General features: G+C 35.4%; 1 protein-coding gene across 1 annotated transcript in view; it reads left to right on the plus strand.

The window, feature by feature from the left end:
• Nucleotides 1-1,466: 1,466 nt before the first annotated feature.
• Nucleotides 1,467-12,729, plus strand: part of LIN28B (lin-28 RNA binding posttranscriptional regulator B) — a 64,095-nt gene continuing 52,832 nt past the window's right edge. Inside the window, exons 1-2 of the mRNA XM_075200917.1 lie at nt 1,467-1,476; nt 1,547-1,737. Of these exons, the coding sequence (XP_075057018.1) occupies nt 1,467-1,476; nt 1,547-1,737 (201 nt within the window). The remainder of the gene's footprint in view (nt 1,477-1,546; nt 1,738-12,729) is intronic.

The following is a 12,729-nucleotide window of genomic DNA, read 5'->3' on the forward strand; positions in this document are numbered from 1 at the left end:
CTTTCCAATGCTGGGCTCTTATTTAGGAAGTCATTAATCACGTCCCCTCCCCCGGAAAGAGATGGCGAGGCAAACCTGTGAAGTCCGATCCTGCACCCGCCTTCTCCCCACCCCCCTCTCAAGGAAAAAAAAAAAACACTGAAAGTACCACGTTTTAACCCAACTGCTGGCTTTTTTTCTCGTCTGGCAACGGTAGGGTTAAAAGTTAAATAGCGCCGTCCCTGCACCTCAGTGAATGCATAAGACACCCAATGTAACCTTATACCACTGCTCATCACTCCATTCCACACTTACAATTTAGCGTAATTATTAAGGTTGTAAAATAGCAAACAGCCTATAAATACATTCCAAATGTAAGCCAGTGTTTTGTAGCACATGGACTAGAATGCATTCATATATTGACAAATAAAAGGAAACTACAATGGAGTCACTAAATACTACAGGAAATCACATGCGAGCTCCTGGTGTAAAGTTAGAAACGTGCTCCTGTGCTAAGGAAGCTCAGCAGCGCTCACATGCGTGGCTACCTTACGGCAATGTATGTGTGTAAGACTCACAGGCGTGTTTGAGGCTTCATTCATAAATGATTTCCGTGGTAGCCTGGAATGAAGAGGCGATTGGCTGAGCGGAGCTCCTGCCAGCCCCTCCAGGATCCGTGGTGAAATTAGTAGCAAGAAGGCATGTAATTGACAGAGTCACGTGTGCATGAGGGGGCCAGGGAGCGAGCACAGAGAAGGGAGCAGCACAAGAGGGAGAGCACGCTAGACCATGCGAGCTAAATTTGGGTTCGCTCCAAATCAGGATGTTACATTGATGCAGCAGATTACCCTAATCAAAAAGGAAACTTTTCTTCTTTCGTTTCTGGAGCAGAGGGCATCATGGCCGAAGGTTCATTGCCTATTTTCTGTTTTATTGCAATGTTTATCTTGTAGACAATCGGTGCTGTTGAGTCGGCCGAGAGAAGGGCATAAGAAGGGGGAGGGGAGCTTCTACAACCTTACTCTTGTCGATCTGCTAAAATATAACGCGTGCAGTCCTGCTTTGAGTCAGAAACCGAGAACAGGAGGGGTGGCTTTTGTTTGAATTGCTGTTGTGGCTGAGGTCGCCTTTTTCCTACACTTAACCTTGAGAACAAATACTCCCACCTGTCCAGTTTTTTACAAGTAACGTGTAGAAGATGTCTAAACAATCAGAGATCATGTGCAATAACAAATTGTTGTGCAATGATCCCCATACGTCGCTTCACTTTCCTAACCGCGCCTTACACAAATGCCGTTTTTTAGAAGTTTTTTTTAATCTATCCTTGCTGACAGTGGATGGACCAGAAAAAACATTCACGTACATAATGTTCCTTACTAGCAATCCGTGGGATTTTGGGAGCACATGTGTTTATAAATAAACACAAGTAGACTGGGTCATATGATGGCGTGTAGTGCAAAGGCAGCGAATAGCTAGTGGTACATAACATGTTTACAGGTATGTGTGTTACGATGGCTCATTACTATTTTTAATTTTAAACATTACTTTTTCTTGGTCTCTTACCCAGGAGGGGCTGGAAAAGGTGGCGGAGAGGAGCAGGGGAAGCTGCCAGAGGAAGAGGGGGAGGAAGACACCCAACTCCTGCATGGTGCAGGCCACTGCAAATGGTTCAATGTGCGGATGGGATTCGGTTTCATCGCTATGACCAGTCGGGAGGGAAGTCCCTTGGAGAACCCGGTAGATGTTTTCGTACACCAAGTAAGTCAACCCACTTCCTCCCCCTCATTGCTAACCACCCACTAGGAGATGGATAAACCACCCACTTTGACCCTTTCAGCACCAACAAGATAGTAAAGTATCTGTTATTCTTTTATTTGATGCACTACTTTTATTGTACTGTAACAGGAATATGTTTCCTTTAGACATGTTTCACTATGTACTTATTACCACTTACACAACTAACTTAGGGGCCTATTTATTATAGCTTTCGGTGGACTGACTCATATATAAGTAATATGCACATTTATTAACAGTGATCATAGACATCTGTTGCTTTGCATTTTTTTCCGAAATACAGAGCAGTCCCTATAGATGTCTATGGGGACTACTATTTACTGCTATTTAAGAAGTAATGAAAAGCCATTTACACATACAGTAATGTATGTCAGCCCGGGCTGGCGTACATTACTGTATATATAAATTTTCAGCTCTGCTCTATGGGGAGAGCATTGCGGTAGATGGATCTTCATATCCCTCACCGCATCTACCTGCTCTCCCCTCCTGTCACTAACGCAAAGGTGGCCACTTTGTGATAATGACCATATGAACGATAGGAGATTGATCTTCGCTGGAACAGCAGTTTTTTGTGACTGCTGTTCCTGTTGAAGTTTTTTAATAAATACTCATAATCTTTCAATCCTTATCTTTGTGATAAGGATTAAAAGGGATCGTGTTAAAAATGCGCTCTTTAATAAATATGGCCCTTAGTAACATATCTATCTGTGTGTAAATACTGCCTGTCTGGACTGGAAACATACATGTTAATTTACATGTTAATACTACTATTGTTGGTCAGGTAGAGGGCAACTACCAGGATTGTGCAGATTAAATTATGTTTTCTTAAACCCTCTACCTTAAATGGACATAACTAGTCTATTAAAACCAAGTGTAACTCCGCCCTCAAATTCAGTATTTGCTACACAGTAATCTGTTTCAACTGAGATCACTAACACAGAATGACTGAATTAAGCTTCCAGGTCTGGTCTTGTTATTTAAAAAGGTCTAACAGCTGCCAAAATACAAGGAGCAAATAATCATAAAGTTAATAGCCACATTATAAGAGGGCCATGTTGCCTTTATTCTGGTTGTGAACAGTAGTAAATCTCATGTGAATCTCAGCCCTGTCTCTTTAAGGGCACTGAAGTCAAGAAAGCATGTGGCCAGAGGCGTTCATGTTTATTCTTTTCTAATGTGTGGTTTGTGCTTTACTTACATTTGTGTGTAAAATCACTGGTACTGCAATTCGCAAAACAGTCATTTCCAGATGTAACGGTTGACTTTTATGTAAAAAATGCACATTAGAAGTAGATAAAAGGTATAGCCATTATTCTGTATTTCACACCCAGAGTGCAGTAGATAGAATAATTCATAATAAGTTACTGTACTGTGCTCTTGCTTTGTTCACCTCTTTCTGAGTGCATCTTTTATCATTTTGATGGTACAAAGTGGGTGTAGTCTTGCTTCCATAGCGATTCTGTTTAGCATCTTTTCCAAAACACCCTGCCACCAACAATTAAGTTTTAGATAACATATTGTGATTGGTGTTGGCACAATCCCTCAAAAACTATGCTATAATGTTACACTATGCCTTCCAGTAAGTACACATGCATTCCTTGAGGATACCTTCTATGTAGGCAATGTCTGTTATTTGCTCATTGTTTTATTATATAGATGTGATGCACACTATATTCTTGTGTGTGTATGTATATATATATATATATATTATAACAAGGAATCGTTTCCTATTGATTGATGCTACTGATGGCTCCTTGCCCCTCCTATTTTTGCCCAATATGCTCTTGTGGTTGCTTTGATTGAGGCCATGGATCAGCCTGAAAGAAACAAAGCTCTGGTGACATGGAGCTTGATGGGTCACATGGGGACATCTCTGCTCTTTGCTGGATAGCTTGCCCCAAGGCCCAGCACTCAGTATGTTTGTCTCTTCTCAACAGATAGGTGTAAAGTGTGAAATCAAATATGTGGGGCTTATATTTATGGAAGGGTTGCTCTTAATTCATTCTTCTAATTCCCCTTTTCATTTTTCCTTTTTTTTTTTTTTTTTTTTTCTTTTGCTTCCTGCTATTCACATGATCTGAACAAGCCTGTAGCTTGCTCGTGTGTGTGTGTGTGTGTGTGTGTGTGTGTGTGTGTGTGTGTGTGTGTGTGTGTGTGTGTGTGTGTGTGTTGTTTTTTTATTATTATTATTTTTGGGTTTGCCTGCTTTTTCTTTTTGTATTAATTTTTTTTTTCTTCATCTTGAAATCTGGTTGCCTAAATTTTGGTCAGATCTGATTGCTATCAATCTCCTGGTCCCCCTTTTCATTTGAACCTCCCTTAGGTCGTTAAATTGCTTTTTACGATCTCATAAATTTACTTTATAGATGAATAAACTAAAAAAGAAAAAAAGCTTCCTCTTTGTGTAATTGTATATTCATTTCCTTTTTTATTTTTTTGAATGGCAGGATAAATATAAAAAAAATATTATTTTGTTACATTTTTATAAGAATGTTTATGAAACTGATATACCACATTTCAAAGTATGATAACATATTTTGATATATGGAAAAATGTGTTTTTATGTATATTGGTGTGTATCATTGCCACTATATTACACTCATGCCATTATGTATAGCTTTTTTTCTTCTTATTTAATGATAGTGCTTTATAGCTATGTCTAGGCAATACTCCTTAAAGTAGTATACATCTGTTACTTTTTTCCAATTATATTATTTTTTGCATATTTCCGTACCAACTCATTCAGTTGTTTGTTTAAAGCAATGTGTATATGTATGTTGCTTTTTTTTTTTTTTTTTTTTTTCCCAACATCATTGATTACTTCTCTGAAGATACAATTGCTGCCTTTGTTTTAATGCTTAGTCTTGTATCTACTTGATTGGCTATCTCAGCTGAACACTACAGTACCACAAATATGCTGTGAACCTGCTTTATATAATAGTCATTGTCCACCTAAATATTTTATATTATAGCAAACTGACACACCGGTTGCATGGATAGATGCTTTTGTCATTTTGTAAAGAATGATTTACTTTAAATGTTACAGGTGTTGCATGTTACTGCATTGTACCTTGTCTGATTGTATCAGTAAATCTATGATTTAATGTGTGGCAAAGTCTTTAGCAGATTTGTGTCCTCCAGTGGGTAGCCAGGCTCAGCTCAACATGAGTAGCTACAATTTGACTATAGGAGGTCACTGCAAAATGTTCAATTACAGAAAGTTAATTGCACATTATATGTAATATTTTGCTACATTTTCTGCTCAAATGTGACTAGTAGTATACCATGCACTATTTGAGATCCAGTGTGGATTCGGTTTAGTTAAGCAATTTTGTTTGCTAGCTGTAACTTTTTTTGGGGAAGGATATATTTATGCAAACTATAGACAAAATTTAAATCCCGGCATTATGCTAGATGCAAAGGTAAGACAGATTTTTTTTTTCATAGTCTTAAGTTATATTGAAAAAATGCTGGTTTAATTGCCAGTGTCTTTTGTTTGTATAGAAATGCAAATTTTATCTATCTATCTTTTATTTTTTATTAAATGTCTCTATCTCTTGCTATTAAGTAAACGAGGCTGCAGACAGACCTTGTCATCAGACATCATGTGTGTTGCAAAGTAGATGTGGCATGACATGTAACTGTAAGCATTAAGGGACTTTAAACCTAAAATCCTAGTTGATATATAGTGTGCTTCTGATATTTCTTTCAGCAACTTATCAGAAGTAGAGATATTTGAGAAAAACATGTAAGCATTTTCTCTATGTACATCATCCAGAATTTACCGCAGGGAGTCTTTCTGAGCCTAAAATGGCTGATAATGGAATAAATGATTCTGCAGTGAGGAAAATTTAATGTTACATTAATGTCAAGCATCTCAAGTTCATTGAAGGTATGGGAGATGTCATCTGTGTGATTGTGAGTGTTATAAAATTATTGGTTAACATTGGCTAGATGTATTTTAGGTTTACTTGCCCTATAAGGTGATAGCCAGTTGAGCAATTATATACATTTTATATAGTAAAACTTAATGTACATCCAACCCTCAAGCTAAATCACCTGTTGGCATTTGTGTTCTAATTAGTTTAGTTTATATTGTTTTCAAATGATTTAATATTATGCTTGGTTTTAATTTTATTATGACTGTTGCTTTTAGATAAAGGATGGTAGTTTAATTATGGTCTATATAATTCTATAAAATAAAAAAAAAGTTACTATTTTATGGCATCATCAACATTGATGTGTAGCGCTAAGCAGTAGTTTTTGTAGCATCATGGATACTTTTTTGTTTTCTCAGAGGGTCTTTGTCCTCAAAACTTGAACTGGTCTCCTTTTTACTAAGAAGTTTGTTGTATAAAAACCTATTTTAGATTTGAAGCAATGGTTTTAATCATCTTTTATGTGTCCATTCCTCTTTCTGTTGATTGGGTGAAGGGGACTGTAACTTATGTCATGCTAGCAAATCCAAACATGAATTCACAGGGATATATGTAATGGTTTTTGTTTCTATAAAACATCTACTCTTGTAGTTTATAATTTGAAGAAACTGTAATGTAAGCCAAGTATGCATTAGTTTAATTTGCCCCTACTATACATTAGTTTTTGGGGGTTTTTTTTGCTGCCATTCAGAATTCAGCTTTTTTATATTTAGTGTGATGTACAATGATATAAACATGTGCACATATATTGCACCAAATATAATCTAATTCCAGTGAAATAAGTCCAATTTCTCAATCGTTTTTCTAAATTGATGATGACCAAAACATTAAACATACAAATTCTGAGTGCATTGCACATACATTTGTTTGATATAGCTTGCAAGCTATCAACTTTTATTTTCTATTTACTACATGAAATGCAGATATTGTTTGTATGTTTCTTTGGATAAGACTGCATGCATTTCCTGCTGCTGTCACTTATGAGCAAAATATATTATCCTTTTCTATATGCTGTCTTTTTTATTGTTTTTATTGGCGTACAATTTGTGAAAAATGTTTTTTATTTACCTATATTTCGTGGACTTTTTTTAATTTAAAGAAATTTAATTTCCAAAGAGACATACATGTGTGCATTGTTTTAAATTGTTTGCTCTTTTCTCTTTCATATTGGCTATCAAAATCTACAGTATTAGAGATTGTGCTCCAAGTAAATCTAAGTCCTTAATTATTTTTTTTAATATGTAAAGATAGTTGGACTGAGCATAATATATTAAAACATGGTTCACTCAATTTAATGAACAATTTTATGGATCCCTAGAAAGCTTTTGTGGAGTGAATTTAGCCTAAATAATTAATGCAAACATGACAAAAGTTGTCAAATTAGGTTTCATCAGTTACCTTTTTTGTATTTTGAAGGCAACTATTCTATATACATATATGTAATGGATTATCAAACAAGAAACTTTGTATTTTTAGTTTTAAAACTACTTTTGATCTTCATTTTATGGAAAAAAAAAAATACATTTTGTAGGTAATTACAAAGTTTTGCATGGACTATGCATTTTATACACTCTGTCCATTTTCATGATAACTATGTTATAGATTTGTTTTAGTGTGTGAAATGTAGAAAACCCATGTCCTCTACTAGAACAGACTCCATAATGTTCTTTCATTAACCAATAACACAAAGCCTATGTTTATAAACAGGCATTTAATTTATATTTAGACATGTATATCTGAAAACCTTCAACGATGTCAGTTAAGTATGATACATGCTTAAATGTGTATTAGTTGCTCCCAATAAAATTGCAGGGAAAGCTGGATACTTCTTCCAATATATTGCATCATTTTGGTAACTAGACAAAATAAGTAATGATGGTCCAGAAATAACTTGTCCATTAATCTGCCACCTAGCCAGACAATTTAATTTTTTTTGCTTTATTATGGGTATAATTTATTTTTCCTTTTGTAGCAGAAAAAGGTGCCATAATTGGGAAATGCTGGTGGTTTGTGCTCCACTTAACTGCTCATATTCAATTCAAATAACTTACTGACTTAGATTATGCTTCAAGGTCTTTTGCCAACCTAATGCAATGTATTACATTCACCTGACTGTTTTCCAATTGTCACAAAGTTATCTCCTCTATCTTTAGAGAAACCTATTAGTTTCTCTTCAGCAGTAAAAGGGTTAACATTCCTTCCCCCACTCCATTGAAGATCTTTTGAATGGGAGGAATTTGTACCCTTTGGCTCAGGTTGCAGACTCTCTTGATCAAACTGGGGAAGTGAGGGTCATAGTTGTTCATTGCTTACTACTTCCATTCAATACTTTTAAACCTATTTTTTCTATAGGATAGGCCTAGTGCTGCCTTGCTAAATCATTTACTATGTTGATTCTTTGAAGATACTCTTCACTTCCATACCTTTTTTTAATTTTTGTTTTGTCATTTTGTATTGGTTCAATAGTTCATGTTACTTGCTCCAGTTTTGATCAATGCCTTAACACCAGAAATAGAAGCATAGATGTGTCAGATTTCCTGAACACGCTATCCTCTTGTAGGGGACTAGCTTTTTGGAAAAAAACAAATCCATTTCCCAGTTTGGGTGCTCCTGGTGGATTTTATAAGCTACCCATTCATTACTATTTATATTTGTAATATTCTGTTTTAATATTTTAGTGCTTAGTACTTGTTTACATTTTGTTTTAGTACTTTAAAATTGGTAGCATTAATGCTGGTACATGAAATTGGTTTGGTTTGCATCAAAAGTAATACCAGTTTACATCTAGATATAAATACTTTTTAATCTACTCTTTACCGATTTCTACTATTAACATGTTATCTATAGTCTCAATGTTCACAGAATTTCAAGGCATAGGGACCACCCATCACTAAAGTCAATGAACGCTGCTATTTGCATCTTCAAAGGTGCATATCCGATAAACCACACAGCTGATTTGTCTGTGTTTTTAATATCATAATATATATTTGTGTTGTTTTGACTATCAATAATGACTTCATCATTGCGGGTCTAAGTTCCAGAATTAACATTTGTCATTGGAAGCACTACTGGGGCAGGAAACCTGGTGGGGGAGGTGAATGCAGTTTTCACATTTTTTTATGCATTCAGGAGGTTAAAGTGGGGCCCCCATTAAGATTAACCTCAACCCATTACAGCTTTTTTTGGCATGCAAGCCCCACCCATGAATGGCCCTGGACAGCTAATACCAAGCTTTTGTTTCTCCTGCAGAAAGGGATTCCCCCCCCCCCTTCAGAAAGGAAAGAAAACAGTCCTCTCTCTCTTTCAGTGTTCTGATCATGTGACTTCCCTCTAGTGAGTCACAGATAGGGTTGAAGGTGAATCATAGGATGAATCAGACATCAAAAATCCATTTTTTTTTTATTTTTTTTTACTACTATGAAAAACAAATATGGTTAAGATGGCTCATTTGGAATATGTAATATGACTCTGTTAATGATATTGGTATGGGGCTGCCTTGTTTTAAGTCTTGCATACATAATATCGTATCTGTGCCTGAAACAGAATATTAGTAAAATAAATGTAAAAATATACCAGTGTTTACACATAAAACATTAGCAATAAAATAATGGGCTGCTTGCATGTTTGTATTTACCTGCCACTTATATTTTCTGTGTTAAAAACACAAGAATCATTGATTAGGGTAGTTTAAAGAAAGCAGATGCATGTATTAAAAAACCAGAAAATCCTGACCATTGTTGCTGGCATGTGCATTAGTGAGATCTTGGTTCAATATCTTATCTTGCTAGCTTTTGTTTTTGAGCATAGTGAACGTTACCATATTTTCTCAGAACTCACATTGCAGCTACAGTGGGGGGAGGGGTCCCACCCACCAAGCTTCTGATGGGGGCTGGGATCCTTGCTAGAGAATTGTGGTGATAAACACTCCCAACTTTAACAAAGCAACAACATATCAAGCCTGCATTTAGCAAGTAACATGCAAAAGCAATATGATTCAGTGATCAACCATTCCCTGTCTTTGTCTGCACATGAGTAAGGCTTGTGATTTGTAGTATTGCTTTTGAGGCATGTTTTTGATCCACAATAACTTGCCATATTTTTGTTAGCAGAAGAGGGTTCTCTAATTGCTGAATGATCAGAAGATTGATTGGATGTTTGTTTTTTTATTACAAATTACTTATAGTGTGGTAAAATAAAAATGTTTTTCTCTTTATGAGATTGACTTCAGTTTGAACTATGGTATAACAGAAATGTAAATTGCCATGTAACAAAACATACAGGTTAGCTATAAACACTAACACCTCCTGTAATATGTTCTTTTTGCAGATGATTTCGTAAAATTTTGTTTTCTGAATGTATCATTTATATCAATAAAAAGTTTGTTGCAGAGTTCACTTGTGTTCTAATCTAGATATTTACATATTAGAGAATCCTGTTTCAGCATGTCTGCTAAATTTCTATTGTTCATCGTCATCATTTATTTATATAGCACCACTAATTCTGCAGCGTTGTACAGAGAACTCATTCACATCAGTCCCTGCCCCATTGGAGCTTACAGTCTAAATTCCCTAATATAGACACACTCACACACAGACTCAGTCAGAGCGAGACAGACTAGGGTCAATTTTGATAGCAGCCAATTCACCTACCAGTATGTTTTTGGAGTCTAGTTAAAAAATTTGGACTTCCTATAATACAAATAAAAAAAAGTGATTTTTATTTACTTACTGCTTTGACAATTGTTTAGGGCAACTCCAGATGTTTTACAGCCTAACAATTTGTCTTTTGGCTCCAGTTGAACCTGAGCCAAGTGAATTTGGACATAAAACACCCAAAGGTGCTTTTAGGAAAGAATGGAGGTAAAAGATATGCAAAAATAAAATGGGCTTGTGCGTGTCTGAGATTAGTGACTGTTGGATGTATATCTGAAGGGGGGATGTTTATTTTTTTTTGTTTTTGTTTTTTTTCGTCTGTCAAATAAATAATTTCTTGTTTAGCAGAGGTGTGGTGATGTTTTTAGTGCATTTCATTAAATTCTAGTAACTTTATACATGTATGGTGTGTACCCTCTAAGACACCCACTTTTTTCTGCTTGGACTGCCTAAATGAAAAGGGTGTATAGGTAGCACCTCAAATTGAGATTATATTTCCAGTGTGGCTTTTTATGAGCATTGCAGTAAAGAAAATGTTAATATTGCAAGCATTCTAAAATAAATATTATAAAAGGAAACAGAATGATCAGTAAATACTTACATAAGCCAGCAATAGTAATTGCTCTGAATTTTGTGTCTGTTACGCCTTTGCTGGTTGATGCTCATTTTTAATATATTAGTAGAAAATGTTTTGAGATTTATTTATTTTTTTAAAGCAACCTTTTAAAAAAAATAAAAAATGCTGTACAGTAAATTCTTGCTTTATTTGACAGCATGGAGATAATGGTGGCTAAATCCTTTTCATGACTGCCCTTTAACATTTTTAAGTTGACCTAGGAAGACTTTTCATGAGACTCATTTTTGTTCTCTACTGGCGATATGGAAATGCTACTTCACTGAAGCTGAACAAAATATGCTGTAGGCACTTTTGCTGGCTTCCCTTCATCGTCTCAGAGTGCCTCCTCCTACCCCTCCTCCATTTTCTTTTCACCCCACCTCTTTTGGTCCTGCTATATCAGGTCCTTACTATATCGACTTAAACCATGCAGGACACTTGGCAGGTTAGAGTATGCAGCTTCAGATTAGTACTGGCGAAAATTTCTCAGAACAAAATATATTGTGCTCTCACAAAGAATTAATGAATGCAAAACAATTATTTGAAAACTGGGGTGCAAAAGGGGTGCAATCACATTCTGTGAACAATGTCATTATCCTCTGTACTCAGACATTATTAATGCTAACTATATTAAAAAAATAAACAGGGAATGTTTGTTTCACATATTGCAATACATATTAAGCTGAATTACTTGTGCCAATGTCTTCTCCTTCTGACCAGTGCAAACTATGAATTCAATCCGAATGTAACTTTATCAATGTTATGGTTTTAACTGGGTTCGAGTCTTTCCTGCACAATGCTTATAAAGACAAGTACTCCCCAAGCAGGAATCCTCTGATACAAGTTGTATGTAATGTGCCTTTTTGCTGCTGTTCGCATTGTGATCGGATGGTGTGTGTTAATAATATATGGCTTTGATTGTAAAACTATCAGATTCCAGTTACTTACATTCCCATTACATCCTATGACTTCTGAACCGGTCCTCAAAATACACTCCCACCAGAGAAAAATGGGATTATCAAAAATGCATATACTGTGTACAGATATTTACACGGATACTGTGTACAATATTTGTATGGACAGACTACTTAGGTGGGAAACAATTGTTATTTTGACTGGGAACTTTATCAAGAAGGCTTTCAACTGATTAACCAATATCGGGAATATCCTTATAATCTAATTGCAACTGATCAAAAAACCAAGTTGTGTAGTGTCCTCTCAATTAAACAAAGCTGGGTGCTACAGTGGTTGCTGTATTAATCCACAGTTGGGTATTTTCAAGAGTTGGTTTTCTTGTAAGGTAGCTTTTTGCCTACACCCCTAAAATGTTACTGCTGGTGTGGAAGCTGAGATTTGGAAACTAAGTTATTCTGGAAATGACCTAGCTTTTTCCTGCATAATTGTATTGATTAATGTCATACTTTCACTATATAAAACCGTTCAGTATTTTCAACAGCATTATTATTATGAATTGTACACATGGACAATGATCAGATTTTCCTAAAAGTTTATTAGTGTTTTTGTTTTTTTAAATTCTTCATGTGAAATGTTTACATAGCCAAACATAATTAACAATCATCTAGTCCTTGCCAAAACCCTCAAATGTAAACAAAAAAATAAAAATTATGTGACAAATAATCAGTAACATATTTTAGGTCATTATTTTATGCAACAAAAATAAGCCAACATGAAGATCATGTATTGGGGGGGAAAAAACAAAATACATCTTCACTGTTTCCATGTCAATAAA

This window comes from Mixophyes fleayi, chromosome 3 (assembly GCF_038048845.1).
Source record: "Mixophyes fleayi isolate aMixFle1 chromosome 3, aMixFle1.hap1, whole genome shotgun sequence".
NCBI classification, from domain to species: Eukaryota; Metazoa; Chordata; class Amphibia; order Anura; family Limnodynastidae; genus Mixophyes; species Mixophyes fleayi.